General features: G+C 45.4%; 1 protein-coding gene across 1 annotated transcript; it reads right to left on the reverse strand.

Annotated features, from left to right (window-relative positions):
* Positions 1-1,817: 1,817 nt before the first annotated feature.
* On the reverse strand, positions 1,818-2,176 carry LOC123156342 (uncharacterized). The gene has a single exon (XM_044574478.1). The coding sequence runs from the start codon at positions 2,174-2,176 to the stop codon at positions 1,850-1,852; it is 327 nt and encodes a 108-aa protein (XP_044430413.1). The 3' UTR covers positions 1,818-1,849.
* Between the last annotated feature and the right edge of the window lie 20,676 nt (positions 2,177-22,852).

Consider the following 22,852-nt stretch of genomic DNA (forward strand, 5'->3'; position numbering starts at 1 on the left):
CCTGTAGAGCTCCTTTATAATCACCCAGTTATGTTGTGACGTTTGGTAGCACACAAAATGTTCCTTCGGTAAACGGGAGTTGCATAATCTCATAGTTGTAGGAACATGTATAAGTCATGAAGAAAGCAATAACAACATACTAAACGATCAACTGCTAAGCTAACGGAATGGGTCAAGTCAATCACATCATTCTCCTAATGATGTGATCCCGTTAATCAAATGACAACTCATGTCTATGGCTAGGAAACACAACCATCTTTGATCAACGAGCTAGTCAAGTAGAGGCATACTAGTGACACTATGTTTGTCTATGTATCCACACATGTACTATTTTTTTCAACTTGCCACCGATGGGTTCACTAAAGGGGTTGGATGACACCGCGTTCGTGTAGTGAGTTCTTGTGACATACCACTTACCGATACACCGGTTACCACTACACGAACACGCTGGCCTGACACCACACGCACGCATATCCGCCACACACACACACACACACACACACACACACATGCGTGCACGCGTCGGTTGTGCGTCGTGATAGCACTTAACTGGTGCACACTCCAAGTATCTTGAGCTTGCACGCCGGACCATAGTTCCCTCGTCGAGTAGCTGCAAGTATCTCTTCTCCTGAGTGCCACCACCGCCTTCTCCTCCTTGAATTGATCATCGCTGCCAAGTTTCACCCATTCCCGAGCACCTTCCACACATCTCCAAGTCGACCAATACAACAACCCTCCCTCATTTGAGTGCCTATCCTCCCCCCCCTCCCCCTCACCCAGTCATTCGCAGAACTAGCCTTGCGATCTCCTATATCCCTAGCCCACTAGGATCGTACTTTATGAGATTGTGTCATCAGAGATTTTGCAAAACAAACAAGGCCAGAGTATAAGAAAGTGTTTCGCGAGACTTATTCTTACGACTTTTTAATGTTACGATAAAGTTTGCCAGTATTTCCTTCAGCGTGCTATGTGGAAAGGGTTTTCCAATATCTGGCAAACTTGGGTGAGTGATTTTAATAAAAAAAGGAAGCGTCGAGTAATGCAACGGTGATGTTAAAAAAATTCAAGCTAAAAAATTAAAGGCCTACATCAACAAAACCCTTTTTTCCCTCCCCTTCTTGTTTAATAGATATGCTACCTATCCTTGTAATAGAGCTAAGGTGGACAGCCAAGTTCGAGGTGTCTTCTGCATCGTGTGGACGATGAGTTATTTAACTTCGAGTTGTTGATGGCATTATGATATTTTTGGGGATTTGAGTAAGCAGCTAATTGAAGATTCTTTTGAGTGTCGGACAATTTTTGGGTCTTAAGATTAGTTTTTACAATTTATTGCCTCGGGGAGGCTAGTAAAAAGCACAAGAAGGAGAGTATTTAATAGACACTAGAAATACATAGAAATTCATAAATCGGTTTCGGAGATGTCTTGAAGGGGTAGATGTCCACAAAAATTCCTACGGAAGCTAACTAGTATTCCCTGTAAAATGTACTAAAACAGCGACACTTATTTTGAAACGCAGGGAGCACTTATCAACATAGTGTTGACCATGTCCCTATTTTCTCGATCTCTTCTAAATGCCCCTAAAGTGGACATTCAGACATATATAGATCCAGATTTTTCTGGCAACCTCGTTAGTCTGATGAATTGTGAAATTTAGTGTGAATCCAAGGATCAGGAAGGTCTAGACCTTAAAAACAAATATTCAGTAAACTACAAGAGCGCTGATATGAATCCAACGCATACACAGAAGGACCTTGAAACAAATGGTTGTAGCTAGACTCTAACATACCTAGCACCGGAAAGGGGTGCGGACCATGGATACTGAAATGGTTTGATCGATCTGGCAACCGGTTACAGCCGGAGAGACAAGTCCAGCTCGTGGTCGCGGTCCGATGAGGTCCTGCCGCGCTTGTACGCCACAGAGCCTACTGCAGGCTCCCCGGAGATCCGAGAAATTGCAGCAGCCCTCCACGCGTCCCGGCGGAGCTTGGCGACGGCGCGCTCTTGCTTATGCGCGTTCTGGTGACCACCGAGCGCCTGCGCGTTGCCGAACTTGCGGTCACAGTAAACGCACAAGAAGAAGCCCGAGCGGGGCGCGGCTGGTGCCACGCACATAGCAAAGGCCAGGGTAAGCTCGAGGCTGAGATCCTCCTTCGCCCTGCTGGCCGCTTGCTCCATGGTTGTCGTGTCGTGTATATGGCTGTGTGTGTGAGGCGAGCTAGCTAAGTTCATCTAAATCTGGAGAGCACAACTCGCCAAGCTTAAATGATGAAGCGACGAGATCGGACGGCCGGGGTGTGATGCTTATTGTACTCCCACCCAAAATAGGCTTTCGCCCCGCTATATATATATAGCAACCGCACGTATACCGAAGGTTCGATGCTGGGGCATACAGCATAAGCAAGCCCAAAAGAAATAACAGAGAAAGAAAAAGGAACTAATGACAACAGTGTCGGATCGACGGAAACGATGGTGACCCGCAAGCGTTGCGCCCGCCCGAGAATTTCCACCACGCTCGTAGCACTTTGGACCGCTGCATACCAAGCAACACCTTCAAGAAGGAACGCAGCGATGTCGACGCTGCTGCCCGGACTGGTCCTAGGGTTTCCCTCGGTACACGGAGGGGCATGTGGAAGGGGCATGCTCGACGCCCTTCGGGAAGGAACGGTGGCGCCTGCGGGCGCCACCGCATCTGTGCCGGCTAAGCCAACAGGGATTTCTCCCGTCCGCCACACAACCACAGCCCCGGCCGCTCCGTCGCACTCGACGAATCTTGCCGCCCACTAACATGCGCCACCACGTTCTTGAGATCACCACCGCCGTCTCACCATGGAAAGTGAAGCGAGACCGATGGATCCGAGAGGGGACAGCCAGGAACGAGGAGCGGCAAAATCAGCAGCCACGCGGGAGGGGACAACCTCCACCTTCCTTGGCGGTCATCGGCAGGAAGCAGCAATAGGAGCACACCAGGCACACGGCCCGACCGAGCAAGAAAGGACTCGTGAAGCTCCCGTCACCACGCTGTTGTTAGCGCGCCGCCGTCTCCGCAACCCCCCGCATGAGCCGCACCTCCATCCGTAGAAGCCGTCATAGACGAACAAGCGGCGAAGCGAAACCTACGAGGCCGAGAGGGGACAACCAGGAACGAAGAGCGGCAGAATCAGCATCCATGCGGGAGTGGACAACCTCCACCACCCATGGCAGTCACCGACCGGACACAGCAAGGAGAGCACACCTGGCCCACGGCCCGGCCGAGCCAGACAGGGCTCGTGAAGCTCCCCTTGTCGCGCTGCAGTGCGCACGCCTCCGTCTCCGCAACCCCCTGCACGAGCCACGCCTCCGTTCGTCGGCGTCGCCGGCCAGGCTCGCCCAGACCCAGATGGGGCCCAAAAGGGCCCAGATCTGGGCTAGAAGGGCGCCGCCGCCTGTCGCTACGCCAGCCCACAGCCAAGTGGCTATGCCGCCGCCTCCTCACCATCCGGTGCTGCGCCGCCGCCGGAACCACCGCTGCCCGAGGAACACCGCCGCACGCCCGTGACGGGTAATGAAGACCACCCGCAGCACCACCGGAGGACCGAAGCCGGTCCCCCACCGTCACCACGGGGCACAGCCGCCGCGAGCCAAGCACCCGTCCACCACCGCAGCACCGCAGCGCGCCGCCGACCGGAGAGAGGGACGCCTCGCCGCCGGGCCCCGTGCACGCCCGACGCCACCGCCCAGGGAAGGAGCCCCGCACCCACCTACACTAAGACGTGGAGAAGAGATCCCCCGCCGCCAGCCACCGCGAGGGGCTTCGCCCTGGCGGTCCCGGCCGGCGGCGGAGGCGGGAGGAGGAAGGGAAGGGTACCCGCGGCAGGATTTGGCGCTGCCGCCCGAGCCGCACGCCGGAGGGACGGCGCGAGGGCAAGGGGGAGGGGTGGTGGGGGAGGGAGGGCACGTGATACATCCGTATTTAGACAAATTTAAGACAATAATTTTTGGACGGAGGACGATCGTACGGCCGCCTGAATATTAGGTCATAGAAATTGTGTGTGCTCGGTCAGCTGATTGGCGACCAACATAGCCCTGCATGGCCCAATGCACATTGGCGCCGATGTGGTAGATCTTCGGCCATATGCTCCTACTCCCAACCGCAAAAAAGAAAAACGAGAATAAAACCATCCCATTTGGATCTTGCGTGCCAAACTTGAGTGCAGGAGTAACGACAGCCTAAATTATTTCCTGTGGTCGGGTCAGATCCACCCCTTGGCCTTCATGAATGCATGCGAGCCCACGTCAATTCATCAGCTTCTCGGGTGACTACAGTTCATTGTCCATTTCACAAATGGATAACTTACGTACCAAAAGTATGTGTATGCCACTCACTCCACTGAAATGACAAGCATGCGTGGTGCTACGTGTTGGAAATATGAGCAACTTACCAAATGATTTTATTAACAGAAATATTAGATAAAGCATGACTAATATAACAGAGATAAAACTAGTCATGCGATCTAACAGAGAGAAGGTAAATAACATCTGCATATATGAACTGTATCCAAGCTTATCTAGAGCAGACAGTAGGGAAAGTTTCATATATGAAGTAGAACCTAACATATCTAGGATAAACACCAGAACAAGGAATTGTGGCAGGACCTCGAACAGAAAGGAAAAGAACACATACGGGACAATAGCAGCATTAGCACTAGACTTGGGGTCGGTGTCCTCGCCAGCCATGTCGTCGAGGAGGTTGTCGACGTCGGGGAAGAAGTCGCCGTCAGCGAAGTCGTCGGTGGAGTCCGGGGCATCCGTGACGAAAAAGTCCGTAGTCGCACTGAGCCCTCCCCAAAAACCTTATCACCCTTCTCCCGTACAGGACTTAAAGAGGTGCGGTTTCGGAGGCCTACTGTCCCGACCTGCGGTGCACGCTGCAGGCCGGGATGGGGAAGAACGTAGCAACAGCGCAGTGCTCAGGAACTTGGTGGCGAGAGGGAGATGGTCTTTTTGATGTGTCTCTCTGGAGAGGAGCGACCTCTCTTATATAGGCACATGAGAGAGAGGCAAACAGGCTATGACGGGAGGCGAAGCAACAAAGGGAGACAAAGCGAATAGGCAGCAGGCAAAGAGGTGCGCCGTTCGTATTCAATCTGCACTACAGCAAAAACATTTCAGCTCCTGTGTGACCGTTCATACACCCATCGTGCGTGGCAAAAATTTAGACATCGGCTCATTCCCGCAACCCGCGGCGCGGCGTGACGAGGCGTGGCGTGGCGTGGCGTGGCGAGGCGGGCGGTAGAGGAGGAGCGCGCGTTGATGTCCCTCTTGTTCTCATGCTCATACATGTGGGAAAAGAACCTCCCTTATAAAGAGGTCCAAATCCCTCTAAACTAGCAATGTGGGACTAAACTTTTGAAATTGCTATTGGGCTGGCCCAAAATAGACGAAATTCCAGCAATCCCCCACTAGATCCCAGAGGCACACATAATTTGCCTTTGATTCCAAAACACTGTTTTATATACCGGTACTGTAGTGGATACTGTTAAGTTGAATTTCCACCTAGAACTCTATGCTACACTAGCAACCAACTTGAACAGTGGACTGGGCCTTGAACTACAAGTTTTCTGCGAATCTAGCTTCACACAAAGCCTTGACCGATATGTGGCTACCGTGGGTCTTCCCCGCGGTGGAGCTTATGCGTCATACTCCGAGACCTTTCATGAGTTTACTAGAGAGAACCCTACTCTCATAGATTGCGACGTTTAACAATTAGACTCATATAGGTGCGTTCTTCAAAAGATGTTCTGTAGGACAACATCTCTGCTTCAATGAGCCTCTTAGAACACATTAAAATATACATCAACCTGCCACGCAGATTTAGGAGAGTATTGCATCTTCGTGGAGTGACATTTTTAACAGTAAGGGTACTCTCTCCTCCCAGTTGACCAACAGCTTGTCTTCCACATCTAATTCACGGGATCTCCAATCACAAAGAAACGGTTACTGCTGTGAACAACTCATATTGTGGGTCTCATACCCATCTCCCTCAATGCATTATCTATCACATTAAGTGATAGACACTTAGTAAAAGGATCTGCCAGATTTTTAGACGTTTGGATATAATCCAATGCAATAACTCCGGAGTTTCTCATTTTTCTGACAGACTTTAACCTTCTGTGAACGTGTCTTGATGACTTCATGTTATCCTTTGAGCTGCTCACTTTCATGATCATAGTTTGATTGTCGCAGATCATTAGGATACCCGGTTCAAGTTTCTCAACAACCGGCAAGTCATTCAAGAGCCGACGAAGCCAATCTGCTTCGACCGTAGCTGTATCTAGTGCTGTGAGTTCGGCTTCCAATGTTGACCTCGTTAAGATGGTCTTCTTGCAAGACTTCCAAGAAACAGCGCCACCTCCATGAGTGAATACATATCCGCGTGTGGCCTTTATCTCATCAGCATCTGAGATCCAGTTTGAGTCACCCTTCAAGCACGTGTGGATGCCCAGTGTAGTGAATTCCATAATTCACAGTGCCTTTCAAATAACACAAAACTCTCTCTAGAGCTTTCCAATGCACATCTCCCGGTTTTGAGACAAACCGACTCAGTCTGCTAACAGCAAAAGAGATGTCAGGTCTTGTAGCACTGGTTAAATACATAAGAGAGCCAATAATCTGAGAATATTTCAATTGATCTCTAGCAATTCTTCGGTTCTTTCGAAGCAACACACTGGGATCATATGGTGTTGGAGAAGGCTTGCAGTCACTATAGCCAAAGCGACTCAAGATCTTTTCCACATAGTGAGATTGAAGCAATGTAATCCCACCATCATTGTCTCTCAAAAACTTGATGTTCAGAATGACATCAGGCACTCCTAAATCCTTCATCTCAAAACAGCAAGATAGGAAATCCTTGACCTCCTTAATAACATTCAGATTTGTTCCGAAAATCAGTATGTCATCAACATACAAGCAAAGGATAACTCCCTCGCCCCCACCATGGCGATAGTACACACATTTGTCAACTTCGTTCACAACAAAGCATGCAGCTGTTAAAGTTCTTTCAAACTTCTCATGCCACTGTTTGGCTGCTTGCTTGAGTCCATACAAAGACTTCAGCAACTTGCACACTTTTCCTTCTTGACCATCTAGTACAAACCCATCTGGTTGTTCCATATAGATTTCCTCATCCAACTCTCCATTTAGGAAAGTTGTCTTAACATCCATTTGATGAACGAGAAGACCATGTGAGGTAGCTAGTGAAAGTAGAACTGGAATAGTGGTCAGTCGAGCCACAGGTGAGTAAGTATCAAATAAGTCTTCACCTTCCTTTTGGGTATAACCCTTAGCCACGAGCCGAGCCTTGTACTTTCCAATAGTACCATTAGACCTAAGCTTCTTCTTGAATACCCATTTGCATCCTATGGGTTTGCACCCATAAGAACGATCAATTATCTCCCTAGTTTCATTCGCCAAGATGGAATCCATCTCGCTACGAACCGCTTCCTTCCAGTAGTCAGCATCTTCAGATGCATAGGCCTCTGAAATAGAACTGGGAGTGTCATCTATGAGATACACAAGAAAATCATCACCAAAGGACTTTGCGGTCCTCTGTCTCTTTCTCCTAGTAGGAAGTTCATTGTTCTCCTCCATAGGATTTTCAAATTGTTCCATCGAAATGGCAGGTTCAGTAATTGTAACTGGTCCGTAGTTCGATGAACTAGGCATCTCCTGATTAGATGAGGTAGCCATATCCTTCATGGGAAAGATATCTTCAAAGAAAGTCGCATCATTCGACTCCATGATCGTACCGACATGCATGTCAGGTACCTCGGATTTTACAACCAAGAATCTATAACCAATGCTATGAAAAGCATATCTCAGCAAAACACAATCCACTGTCTTTGGTCCAAGCTTGCGCTTTTTTGGAATTGTCACATTGACTTTCGCCAAACAACCCCAGGTTCCTAGATAAGAGATCTTTAATCTTTTCTTCTCCCATTCCTCGAATGGAGTTATCTCTTTCTTCTTTGTGGGAGCTCGGTTTAGGACATGACATGCAGTCAATATCGCCTCCCCCCACCATGCCTTGGAAAGAGCCGATGTGTCTAACATGGCATTAACCAAATCAGTTAGAGTACGGTTCTTTCTTTCGGACACCCCATTTGACTAACATGAATAGGGAGGCGTCCTCTCATGGATTATACCATGTGCCGCACAAAAGGCATCAAATTCATTGGAAAAATACTCTCCACCACGGTCGGACCTAAGCCTCTTGATTTTCCGATCAAGTAGGTTTTCCACTTCAACTTTATAGATCTTGAAAAAGTTCAAAGCCTCGTCCTTAGATTTCAAAAGATACACGTGGGAGCGATGAATCATCATATTTACAGAAACAAGAGAGGTCGAGTTCATACCAGTTTTTCTCGTCCCAATAAGTCCATCATATATCATCATTATTGCCTTTCACTTGCACGACCGAACGAAGTGTATAATAATAAGAGTGCACATGCATTGGACTAAGCTGGAATCTGCAATCATTCAACTCAAGAGAGAAGACAAGTAATATGGGCTCGAAATATAAATAATCAATCATGCATATGAGAGCCACTAAGCATTTTCAATATGGTCTTCTCGACCCCCAGAAGAAAGAAAAGAAAATAAAACTATTTACACGGGAAAGCTCCCAATAAGTCAAAGAAGAACGAGAAATCTTTTTGGGTTTTTATTTTAATTTCTACTACAGCAAGGAAATTAAACTAACTAGTTTTTTTGGTTTTTCTTAAGGTTTATCAAACACACAAGAAGAAAACTAGAAAAAGAGATTTAAACTAACATGGATAATACAATGAAAGAGTATGAGCACCGACGACTAGTGTGGGAACGTGAATGTAAAGTCGGTGAGAAATACGTACTCCCCCAAGCTTAGGCTTTTGGCCTGAGTCGGTTTAATACCAAGGACCGCCTGGCTGATATCCATAAGTGAAACTTGGATTGTACTCAGATGCAGAGGCAACAGCCTCCTGGGCAGCAGCGTGTTGGCGAGCTGCCTCCATTCCCCTCTCATATTCAGTGGCTTCTTCCCTGGTGATAACATATCCTCCTCTTGCCTGATAATCAAAAAGGTAGGGGGCAGGAAGAGTGACAGGGACGACGTTGCGTCTATCATAGATTAGTCGATAATGGAGGAATTGTTCATTCCTCTCAAGAAATTGATGATCAAACATAGCTTTTTTATCTAAATAAGTAGGAGGTACAATCATATCCCCCTCTCGTGGAGCTATATTAAGAAAATTTGCCACATGGGTTGCATAAATTCCTCCAAAGAAATTTCCCTTTTTACTATTATTATGCAACCTACGTGCAACTATTGCCCCCAAGTTATAACCCCTGTAACCAGACACGGCACTCTTGAGGACACAAAGATCAGGGGCACACAAGTGACTTACTTCGTCCTTACCGTTAATGCATTCACCAATAAAGAGAGCAAATTAATGTATAGCAGGAAAATGAATGCTCCCTATGGTAGCTTGTGTTATGTCCCTAGATTCTCCCACAGTAATACTAGCAAGAAAATTTCTAACATCAGATTTGGGAGGATCATTAATATTACCCTACTGCGGGAGTTTGCAAGCAGTTTTAAAATCCTCTAAATCCATGGTATAAGATGTATCATAAATATCAAACATAACACTAGGAGAATTACTCGAAGAAATATATTCGAACCTCTGCACAAAGGAATCAGTCAATCGATAATATTGAGGACACTTACCTTGTAAGAAGTCCTCCAGCTCGGCATTGCGCACATACGCGTCAAATTCCTCCTTGAAGCCTGCTTCGACCATAAAATCATCGGATGGCCACTCACAAGCCCGTACATATGCATCCCTCGGCAGTTCAACGTCTTGCTCACGTATAGGAATCCTTGGCCCTTTCTTTGCCGAGGAACCACCTTAGTACATTCTCCTAAGCATATTTCTTTTTCTGAAAAATTTCTGAAGTTTTAGTAACTTCAAAATAAAAGTGAATAAAACTAAACAAGATTGATAGCAACCACTCCTACAAGTGCGTAGAACCTATATCATGTATTGGAATTGCTTGGGGCCTAAAAAATTTAACATGCAAGCTCAAGAACAGGGTCACTAAAGCAGCAAGGATTTGCAATGAATAAAGCACTAGAACAAAAAATAATCGGACCAACGGAGGAGTCACATACCAAGCAACAATCTCCCAAAGCAGTTTTGCGAATGGAGCTTTAAGCTAAGAGATCGAAAATCGCAGCAAAACGAGCTAGAACTCGTGCTTGAGCTGGATGGGGATTTTTTTGGATAGAAGATGATGTGTGTGGGTGCTGGCATAAGTGGAGGGGAGCCACCAGGGGCCCACGAGATAGGGGGGCGCGCCCTACAGGGGGGGCGCGCCCTCCTCTCTCGTGGCCTGGTGCTTGGCCCTCCTCCAGTGTTTTCAGTGCCTAAAATCATCAAATATTCCAGAAAAAATCATACTAAATTTGCAGGGCATTTGGAGCACTTTTATTTTTCGGACTATTTTTTATTGCACGGATAAATCAGAAAACAGACAGATAATATTATTTTTGCTTTATTTATTCTAAATAACAGAAAGTAAAAGGAGGGTACAGAATGTTGTGCCTTCTAGATTCATCCATCTCGTGATCATCAAAATGAATCAACTAACAAGGTTGATCAAGTCTTGTTAACAAGCTCATTCTGAATAACACGGAACCGGAGAAATTTCGAATAACACTAAGTTACCTCAACGGGGATATGAAAATCCCCAACAATAAGAATATTATACTTTTTCTTGACAGTAGGGAGAGGAAATTCAAAACCTCCAAAAATGATAATTGGAACTTTTTCAATAGAATCGATGCTATGAACTTGAGATTGTTTCCTCGGAAAGTGTACCGTATGCTCATTACCATTAACATGAAAAGTGACATTGCCTTTGTTGCAATCAATAACAGCCCCTGCAGTATTAAGAAAATATCTACCAAGGATAATAGACATACTATCGTCCTCGGGAATATCAAGAATAACAAAGTCCGTTAAAATAGTGACATTTGCAACCACAACAGGCACATCCTCACAAATACCGACAGGATAGCAGTTGATTTATCAGCCATTTGCAAAGATATTTTAGTAGGTGTCAACTTATTCAATTCAAGTCTACGATATAAAGAGAGAGGCATAACACTAACACCGGCTCCAAGATCACATAAAGCAGTTCTAACATAATTTATTTTAATGGAGCATGGTATAGTTGGTACACCCGGATCTCCAAGTTTCTTTGGTATTCCACCCTTAAAAGTGTAATTAGCAAGCATGGTGGAAATTTCAGCTTCCGGTATCTTTCTTTTATTGGTAATGATATCCTTCATATATTTAGCATAAGGATTTACTTTAAGCATATCAGTTAAGCGCATACGTAAGAAAATAGGTCTAATCAGTTCAGCAAAGTGCTCAAAATCCTCATCATCCTTTGACTTGGATGGTTTAGGAGGAAAGGCCCATGGTTCTCTTTCTTTACCATGCTACCTAGCAACAAAATCTCTCTTATCATAACGTTGATTCTTTGATTGTGGGTTATCAAGATCAACAGCAGGTTCAATCTCTACATTATTGTTATTATTAGGTTGAGCATCAACATGAACATTATCATTAACATTATCATCAGGTTCATGTTCATCACCTGATTGCGTTTCAGCATCAGAAATAGAAGTATCATTGGGATTCTCAAGTGTTTCTACATTAGGTTCACTAGAAGTTTGCAAAGTCGTATCATTATTCTTTTTCTTCTTCTTAGAAGAGCTAGCAACATCTAGATTATTATTCTGAGAATCTTGTTCAATTCTTTTAGGGTGGCCTTCATGATACAAAAGTTCCTGAGTCATTCTACCAGTTCTAGTAGCCACTCTAACGACAAAGTCATTTTTATTATTCAACTCATCAAGCAATTCATTTTGAGCTTTGAGTACTTGCTCAGCTTGAGTAGCAACCATAGAAGCATATTTGCTAACACGGTGAAGTTCATCTTTAACTCTAGCCAGATTATCACCTACGCGTCCTATCTCGAAAGCATTATTCTTTAACTCTCTACCAACATAAGCATTAAAACTTTCTTGTCTAGCCATAAAGTCATCAAATTCATCTAAGCATGGGCTATGAAATTTAGTAGAGGGTATTTCAACTTTATCGTATCTATAGAGAGAATTTACCTTCACTACCTGTGTCGGGTTATCAAGACAATGTAGTTCTTCAGGCGGTATATTCAGACCATGTATTTCTTCAATAGGAGGTAAATTCTAAACATCTTCAGTTTTAATACCTTTTTCTTTCATTGATTTCTTTGCCTCTTGCATATCTTCAGGACTGAGAAATAAAACACCTCTCTTCTTCGGAGTGGTTTTAGGAATAGGCTCAGGAGTTGGATCAATTGGTTCAGGAATTACTTCAGGAACTGGCTCGGGAAGAGTCCAATTATTTTCATTAGTCAACATATTATTCAATAGTATTTCAGCTTCGTCGACTGTTCTTTCCCTGAAAACACAACCAGCACAACTATCCAAGTGGTCCTTGGAAGCCTCGGTTAGTCCATTATAAAAGATATCATGTATTTCATTTTTCTTAAGATGATGATCAGGCAAAGCATAAAGCAACCGGAGAAGCCTCCCCAAGCTTGTGGGAGACTCTCTTCTTTGATTTGCACAAAATTATATATTTCCCGCAAGGCAGCTTGTTTCTTATGAGCAGGGAAATATTTAGCAGAGAAGTAATAAATCATATCCTGGGGACTACGCACACAACCAGGAGCAAGAGAATTATACCAGGTCTTAGCATCACCCTTTAATGAGAACATAAATATCTTAAGGATATATAAATAGCGAGACTTCTCATCATGAGTAAATAGGGTGGCTATATCATTCAACTTGGTAAGATGTGCCACAACAGTTTTAGATTCAAGGTCATAAAAAGGGTCAGATTCAACTAAAGTAATAATATCAGGATCAACAGAGAATTCATAATCCTTATCAGTAACACAGATAGGTGAAGTAGCAAAAGTAGGATCGGGTTTCATTCTAGCATTAAGAGACTGCTGCTTTCATTTAGCTAATAATTTCTTAAGATCAGATCTATCATTGCAAGCAAGAATTTCCATAGCAGCTTTTTCATTCATAACATAACCCTTAGGAACAACAGGTAAAACATAATCATTGGGGGAACATTCATCATCACTATCATCAATAGCATCTTCAATATTTTCATTCCCCCTAACTCTAGCAAGTTGTTCATCAAGAAATTCACCTAATGGCAAAGTAGTATCACGAACAGAAGTAGTTTCATCATGCATAGAAGAAGTGGCATCATCAATAACATGCGACATATCAGAATTCATAGCAGTAGCAGGTTTAGGTGTCGCAAGCCTACTAATAACGGAAGGAGAATCTAGTGTAGAGCTAGATGGCAGTTCCTTACCTCCCCTCGTAGTTGAGGGCAAAATCTTTGTGTTAGCGTCTTTCAATTTCTTCATAGCGATCAATAGATATAAATCCCAAGTGACTCAGAGAATAGAGCTATGCTCCCCGGCAACGGCGCCAGAAATTAGTCTTGATAACCCACAAGTGTAGGGGATCGCAACAGCTTTCGAGGGTGAAGTACAACCCAAATTTATTGATTCGACACAAGGGGAGCCAAAGAATATTCTTGAGTATTAGCAGTTGAGTTGTCAATTCAACCACACCTGGATAACCTAGTATCTGCAGCAAAGTATTTAGTAGCAAGAGTGGTATGATAAATGTTTTTGGTTTTTTGTAGTAGTTGTAACAGTAGCAACGGAAAAGTAAATAAGCGAAGAACAATATGTGAAAAGCTCGTAGGCAATGGATCAGTGATGGATAATTATGCCGGATGCGATTCCTCATGCAATAGTTATAACATAGGGTGATATAGAACTAGCTCCAATTCATCAATGTAACGTAGGCATGTATTCCATAAATAGTCACACGTGCTTACGGAAAAGAACTTGCATGGCATCTTTTGTCCTACCCTCCCATGGCAGCGGGGTCCTAGTGGAAACTAAGGGATATTAAGGCCTCCTTTTAATAGAGAACCGGACCAAAGCATTAACACATAGTGAATACATGAACTCCTCAAACTACGGTCATCACCGAGAAGTATCCCGATTATTTTCACTTCGGGGTTGTCGGATCATAACACATAATAGGTTACTATAGACTTGCAAGATAGGACCAAGAACACACATATATTCATGAAAACATAATAGGTTCATATCTGAAATCATGGCACTCGGGCCCTAGTGACAAGCATTAAGCATAGCAAAGTCATAGCAACATCAATCTCAGAACATAGTGGATACTAGGGTTCAAACCCTAACAAAACTAACTTGATTACATGGTAAATCTCATCCAACCCATCATCGTCCAGCAAGCCTACGATGGAATTACTCACGCACGGCGGTGAGCATCATGAAATTGGTGATGGAGGATGGTTGATGATGACGACGGCGACAAATCCCCCTCTCTGGAGCCCCGAACGGACTCCAGATCAGCCCTCGCGAGAGAGATTAGGGCTTGGCGGCGGCTCCGTATCGTGAAACGCGATGAAACTTTTTCTCTGATTTTTTTCTCCCCGAGACGGTATATATGGAGTTGGAGTTGAGGTCGGAGGAGGTCCGGGGGCCCCACGAGAGAGGAGGGCGCGCCCCCCTGTCTCGTGGACAGCCCGTGGGCCCCCTGACCTTGATTCTTTCGCCAAAAATTCTTATTAAATCTGAAAAGTGCCTCCGTGGATTTCAAGGACATTCCGAGAACTTTTCTTTTCTACACATAAAACAACATCATGCCAGTTCTGCTGAAAACAGCGTCAGTTCGGGTTAGTTTCACTCAAGTCATGCAAGTTAGAGTCCAAAACAAGGGCAAAAGTGTTTGGAAAAGTAGATACGTTGGAGACGTATCATCAGGTTCAGTAATTGTAACTGGTTCCTGATTCGATGAACTAGGCATCTCCTGATTAGATGAGGTAGCCATATCCTTCATGGGAAAGATATCTTCAAAGAAAGTCGCATCACTCGACTCCATGATCGTACTGACATGCATGTCAGGTACCTCAGATTTTACAACCAATAATCTATAAACAATGCTATGAAAGCATATCCCAGGAAAACACAATCCACTGTCTTTGGTCCAAGCTTGCCTTTCTTTGGAATTGGCACATTGACTTTCGCCAAACAACCCCAGGTTCCTAGATAAGAGAGCTTTAATCTTTTCTTCTACCATTTCTCGAATGGAGTTATCTCTTTGTTCTTTGTGGGAACTCGGTTGAGGACATGACATGCAGTCAATATCGCCTACCCCCACCATGCCTTGGAAAGACCTGATGTGTCTAACATGGCATTAACCAAATCAGTTAGAGTATGGTTCTTTCTTTCGGACACCCCATTTGACTAAGGTGAATAGGGAGGCGTGCTCTCGTGGATTATACCATGTGCCGCACAAAAGGCATCAAATTCATTGGGAAAATACTCTCCACCACGGTCGGACCTAAGCCTCTTGATTTTCCGATCAAGTTGGTTTTCCACTTCAGCTTTATAGATCTTGAAAAAGTTCAAAGCCTCGTCCTTAGATTTCAAAAGATACACACGACAGTATCTAGTGGAGTCATCAATTAACGTCATGAAATATTTCTTTCCACCTTTTGTCAAAACACCATTCATTTCACATAGATCTGAATGTATGAGTTCTAGTGGTGCAAGATTTCTCGTTTCTGCAATTGTGTGAGACTTACGAGGTTGCTTAGCTTGCACACACAGATCCCTTGACAGTGGCGAAACTAGGGATTAAGTTCAACTTCGCTAATTGTGACATGAGACAGAGACGTAAATGCCACACATTTGATTCACTATTATTGCAAACATGATTAACAACTTTATTGCAAACGTCTGACAAAGATAAACGAAATAGGCCTCGTGACTCATAGCCTTTACCAACAAAGGTTCCAAACTTGGATATTACACATTTATTCGACTCAAAGACAAGCTTGTAGCCATCTCTACAGAAGAGATCCGCTAACAAGATTTTTATTGATGGAGGGGACATAATGCACGTTCTTCAGCTGCACAATCTTCCCCGAAGTAAACTTCAGATTGACCGTGCCAACACCACGGCCAGAAGCACTTGAACCGTTGCCCATCAGCACGGTGGAAGTCCCAATGGTCTGATAAGACGAAAACATGGAAATATCACCGCATACATGCACATTAGCACCCGTGTCAATTAACCAATCAGGAGAATGACATACTGAAAGAATAGTGGGAAATATACCATACCCGACATCCTTCATGTCAGTGTCTCCAATGACAACATTAGCGGTCTTACCGCCTTTCCCAATATGACACTTGTCATAGCAATTAGGGTAACTAGGAGCCCAATGATCAGGATCTGCACGCACGTGACACACACCTTTCTTCTTGTCATTCTTCTTCTTGAAGTTCGTGTGCTGTACAACCTTGTTCTTCCCATCAAACTTTGCTTTACCATCAAACTTGCCCTTGTTCTTGAACTTGTGGGGCTCTTGAACTTGTGGGGCTGGAAGTTTTTCTTTTGTACCAGATTGGCACTAGAACCTCCCTCAATACCTTGAGCATGGTTTTCCTTTGCTCTCGCCTTTTCTTCCATATCAAGAGTACCAATGAGACCCGGAATGGAAAACACCTGTCTCTTATGCTTCAGTAAGGTAGCAAAGTTCCTCCACGTGGGTGGAAGCTTAGTGATGATACCTCCGGCAATAAACTTGTCCGGTAGGATAAAATTGAAGTGCTCATGTTCTCTAGCAAATGACTGTATCTCATGAGCTTTCTCAACCACGGAGCGCTCTTCAGTCATCCTGTAGTCATAGAATTGCTCCATGATGTACAGCTTCAGGTATCCATTTTTTGAAAAGCTTGTGCCTGTTGAACATCATGCTCTCCTTCAGGTTTGCCAAGAGTGGCGTCATAGCAACTCATGGTTTGAAACCATAAGACCGCTCTCACGCGCCACCTCTTATAGTGGATACCCTCAAACATAGGAGGTCTCATGGAAGCAACAAAACCACTTGGGGTAAATTGCCTATAATAAGGTTTTTGGATTGTTGGAAATATGAGAAATTTACCAAATGATTTTATTAACAGAAATATTAGATAAAGCATGACTAATATAACACGGATAAAACTAGTCATGTGATCTAACAAAGAGAAGGTAAATAACATATGCATATATGAACTATATCCAAGCTTATCTAGAGCAGACAATAGGGCAAGTTTCATATATGAAGTAGAACCTAACATATCTAGGGCAAACAACAGAACAAGGAACTGTGGCAGGACCTCGAACAGAAAGGAGAAGAACACATACAGGACAAAAGCGGCATTAGCACAGGACTTGGGGTCGGGGTCCTCACCAGCCAGGTCGTCGAGGAGGTTGTCGACGTCACGGAAGAAGTCGTCGTCGGAGTCCGAGGCGTCTGTGACGAAAAAGTCAGTATTCGCGTTGAGCGCTCCCCAAAAACTTTATCACCCTTCTCCCGTACAGGACTCAAAGAAGTGCGGTTTCGGAGGCCTACTGTCCCGACCTGCGGTGCACGCCGCAGGACGGGATGGGGAAGAATGTAGAAGCAACGCGGTGCTCAGGAACTAGGTGGTGAGAGGGAGATGGTCTTTCTGATGTGTTTCTCTGGAGAGGAGCGACCTCTCTTATATAGGCACAGGAGAGAGAGGCAAACAGGCTGCGACGGGAGGTGAAGCAACAAAGGGAGACAAAGCGCATAGGCAGCAGGCGAAGAGGTGCGCCATTCATATTCAATCTGCACTACAACAAAAATGTTTTAGCTCCTATGTGACCGTTCAAACACCCATCGTGCGTGGAAAAATTTAGACATCGGCTCATTCCCGCAACCCGCAGCGCGGTGTGACGAGGTGTGGCGTGGCATGGCGTGGCGAGGCGGGCGGTGTGACGAGGTGTGGCGTGGCATGGCGTGGAGAACCCTACTCTCATAGATTGCAAGGTTTAACAATCAGACTCATACATGTGCGTTCTTCAAAAGATGTTCTGCAGGACAACATCTCTGCTTCAATAAGCCTCTTAGAACACATTAAGATATACATGAACCTGCCATGCAGATTTAGGAGAGTATTGCATCTTGATGGTGTGATATACATAAACATTTTTGATTTTTTCCACTCTAGATCTAAAAAGGCCCGTAACTTTTTTTTCTGTTAGGTTTTTGAGGATTTTGAAAATGTTTAGAGGCAAACTTGTTCAGGGCTGAGTTCCCGACAGTGGAGGATTTACAGAGGTTGCTGAGTTTTGGGATGTGTAAAGTGCCAGGTACGGAGGGCATTCTTGAGTTCCGCGAGTGGAAGTTGATTGAGCCTCAGGGTAAACCTCTTACCCAGGCCTGGTTGCGTTTTTCGGGAGCTCCTTCCAAGCCTTTGCAGGATGCTATGGTCGTTGCTAGCATGGGCATCATGGTGGGAAAGACCGAGCGAGTGGATATGGCCTTTACTAGAGCTCATGGGGTTGCTCGCTTACTGGTCAGTATTTTGGACATTGAGTCTGTGCCTGTTGTGGTTAAATGGGCTTATCGAGGTCAGGTTTACAACCTTGAGATTGAGTTTGAGGATGACAGCATGTTTTCTGAGGCACCTGCTGCCATTGACGTTGATATGCATGAGGGTGATGATGGTACGGGAGGTAAGGAGACTCCGGCCACTGATCCTGGACGAGAGATGGCCGAGGGACCAGGGTCTGTGGCTCAGTCGACCGGAGGTGGGACGGCGCCTCCTTCTTCTGTGCCGTCGACCACTTTGAGATTTGGATCCATTGAGCCTGCTACTGCACCTCCGAGACTATGGAGCGAGCGGGTGGAGTCTCTTGAGGATTTTGAGCGCTCTTTACCTGCGTTGGACTTTGAGGGCCCGGGCGTGGAGGGTTCTGGCATGGAGGGGGGTCCGGAGATAGTGTTCTCGCCTCCCTCGGATATTGTTGAGACGGCTGAGCTGCAGGTGGTGGTTCCAAGCATGGCAGGGGGTTCGAGGCAGGTGGCCTCGGCGCCCCCTTCTCCTCTTGCTCCGGTCGGGGCTACTGGGAGGGAGGAGTTACCTTCGGGAGGGGGGCTGGGGTAGGTGGCCTCGGCGCCCTCTTCACCTTTTGCTGGGCCGTTACTGCAGGTGGCAGGTCCGGTCTATGGAGGGGGCTTGGGGCAGGTGGCCTCGAGGCCCTCTTCACCTTCTGTGCCTAGGGGGACCGCCCCACCGTTGGCGCCGGTGGGCACTCATGGCCTGCGGTCTGGGGTGGATGGGGAGCGGGGGCAGGTGGCCCTTGGTTCCCCATCATCTGACTCCGCACCCTCTCCCGGTCGTGGGGACCGGTTGAGTGTTCGGGGGTTGACAGGCGGTCACTCCCCGGGCACCTTCACTCGGGAGGAGGTTATTCAGTTCGGCGGGATTCCGGACCAGGCGTCTGAGGGCCGACGGTTGAGCTGTCGTCTTCAGGGCCGTCCGGAGGTGGACGACATGTAGCAGCGCTGCGCCGTGAGGGCGGCCAAGCTTCATGACGTCCATGTCACTACTGGTATGTCGGTGAATACTTCTAATACCATCTTGCATTTTTCGAATGATGAGATTGTTGATAATGCAAACCAATTAGGAATTTCACTAGGTAGTAATGAGGGTGATGTTTCTAATTCCATCAATGATTTGCTTGATCTAGAAGACGAGAGGGCTTTAGAATTGATTCGTAACTTAGCCGCCGTCAAACCCATGAATGATTCCAAGATTAATGCTTTGGGAGTCCGGGTGCTCGATGATTTTTGTCCTGATCTCGCGCCTCCCCTCCAGGAGCCGGAAGAGGAGGATGAGAGTGTCGAGATGGATGTAGTTAGACCCCCAGAAATGGGTAGAGAGGACGGGGTGGGCACGAGGACCAGCCCTAAGCGCAAATGGAAGTGCAAGATATACCCGACGTCCGCGAACGTAGGAGTGCTAGGATCCGCACGGCTAAAAAATTCCATGATGAGATATGAGAGGAATCTTTTGGAATAGCAGAGGTCTTAAGGACTTGGCTAAAAGGGGGTTTCTTGCATAAGCATCCATCGAGCATAGATTGGACTTTATTGCATTATCGGAAACTGGTAGAGCAAATTGCTCACCACAATTTCTCAACACTTTATCGGGGGGTATTGATTTTGACTGGCATTGTCTGCCACCGAGAGGAAGATCGGGAGGGATCTTACTTGGTGTTAGATGCGAGTCTCTTGAAGTTCGAAGTGCGATAATGGAAGATTTTGCTGTTAAGTTCAGGGTGCGGTCCAAGGTTGATGGATTTGACTGGGCTCTGGTGGCAGTGTATGGTGCCGTGCAGGCAGAATTCAAACCGGATTTCTTGGCTGACCTTGTTAAAGTTTGCGGGTCTGAGCAGCTCCCCATTCTGGTTGGGGGAGACTTTAACGTTATTAGGAGACGTGATGACACTAGTAGAAAAAGGGCCTATTGTCCCGGTTGGTGAGGGCCTTTAGTCCCGGTTGGTGAGGGCCTTTAGTCCCGGTTCATGAACCGGGACTAAAGGGTCGGTACTAATGCCCTGGCCCTTTAGTCCCGGTTCAATCCAGAACCGGGACTAAAGGCCGTAGCCACATGGAGCTCCACCTTTAGTCCCGGTTGGTAACACCAACCGGGACTAAAGGAAATTTTATGATTTTTTTTTTGAATTTTTTTTATTTTTAAATTTCTAAATTATTTTAACCTCTAATCTCTAATCACCACCCCTCATCACTGCTCAATTTATCCTCTAATCTCTAATCACCCCTCATCATTCCAAATCATCTAACTTCCCGAACGGTCACCCATCCTCCCACTCCCCCAGCCTGAGCACGCTTAACTTCCGGGTTCTATTCTCCCTCGTTTCCAAGTCTGCACTTGTTGTTTTCCTGACAATAGTAAGATGTCAATCCTATTAACCTTCAGGAATTTTTCTTGAGCATGAAGTGACACATTTCACTGTTTGAGTTTGAAACTATTGTTTTAAAAAACAATAATTATTTAGTAACACTAATATTTCTTGAATAATTAGTTTGACCATTGTTTAACCACAATTTGACCAGATTTGACAAAAAATCAAAATAAATGAAATAATTATTTAGTAACACTAATATTGTAGAATAATTAGTTTGACCATTGTTTGACCACAGTTTGAATTTTTTTCGATTTTTTCCACTCTAGATCTAAAAAGGCCCGTAACTTTTTTTCTGTTAGGTTTTTGAGGATTTTGAAAATGTTTAACAAGTTTCCCCCAATTAAATTTGGATGTAACTTTTCGAGTAGATGATTTTTCATATAAAAAACTTTTTCATCCGAGTTAGTATGCAAATTTTATGCCCAATTTTAGAAATTCTCGAGAGATTTTGCAAATAAAGTCGAAATTCATATTTGCAAATTTTTCCAACAACTAGACCACATATCACATGGGAAACTTATTTTCTTTTATTTTTTTGACATTTTCATCATTTTCTTTTAATTTTTTTAAAACTGAAAAGGCGATCCATGGGGGGTAGAGTTTGAAAATGGGACCTTTAGTACCGGTTCGTGCCATGAACCGGTACTAATGCCTCAAACCCCATTAGTCCCGGTTGGTGGCACGAACTGGGACTAAAGGTCTAACCCTTTAGTCCCGGTTGGTGCCACGAACCGGGACTAATGCCCCCATTAGTCCCGGTTCTAGTTTGAACCGGGACTAATGGGCTAAACTGGGGTGGACCAAAGCCCTCTTTTCTACTAGTGTGAGAAGAACAATGATAATTTTGACGGGAGATGGTCGTTCATGTTCAACACTATTATTGAAAGCTTGGATCTGAGAGAGATTGAGCTTTCAGGTAGGAAGTTTACATGGGCTAACGCCATGCCAAATCCAACGTTTGAAAAGTTGGATAGAATACTTGCTAGTGTCGAATGGGAACAGAAGTTTCCCTTTGTAACAGTTTAGGCTCTCTCTCGCGGGATTTCTGATCACACGCCTCTTTTACTTGACTCTGGTGGGGCTACCTACTCGGGCAACAAGAATTTGTTCTCGTTCGAGCTTGCTAGGTTCGAAAGAGAAGCCTTCCTGGATCTCGTAGCCAGAGAGTGGGCTAAGGATGCTGGCGGTAGGAATGCGCTTGAGCGCTGGCAGAATAAGATTAGGCATTTGAGAAGTTTCCTACGTGGGTGGGCTAAACATCTTAGTGGGATTTATAAGGCTGAAAAGGAACGGCTCCTTGCCCTTATTCAGGCCTTAGATGTAAAAGAAGAAACCATGGTTTTGCTAGCCACCAAGCTTGATGCTGAGATGAGTTTGAAAGAGCTACTTCGTGAAGAAGAATTAAAGTGGGCACTGCGAGCCAAGGTACGAAGAGTGGTCCAGGGGGACGCAAACACTCAATTCTTCCACATGATTGCCAATGGCAAACATAGGAAGAAGAGAATCTTCCAGCTAGAACAAGATGAGGGTACAATTATCGGTCAGGAAAACCTGAAGCTTTACATCACTGAGTTCTACAAACGATTGTTTGGACCACCAGAGGAGAACTGTGTGTCTCTGGATGAGTCTAGGGTCCATGTACCTCAACTTACTGCTGTGGAGAATGATATCTTAACCGCCCCTTTCTCGGAAAAGGAGGTTTTCGAGGCCATTTCCAAGATGAAAATAATAAGGCCCCTGGTCCGGATGGTTTCCCGGCTGAGTTTTATAAGAAGTGCTGGCATATTATTAAAGGGGACCTGTTGCCGATGTTCCATGATTTGTTCTCGGGACATTTGCAGCTTTTCCAACTA

This window comes from Triticum aestivum, chromosome 7B, assembly GCF_018294505.1.
Source record: "Triticum aestivum cultivar Chinese Spring chromosome 7B, IWGSC CS RefSeq v2.1, whole genome shotgun sequence".
NCBI classification, from domain to species: Eukaryota; Viridiplantae; Streptophyta; class Magnoliopsida; order Poales; family Poaceae; genus Triticum; species Triticum aestivum.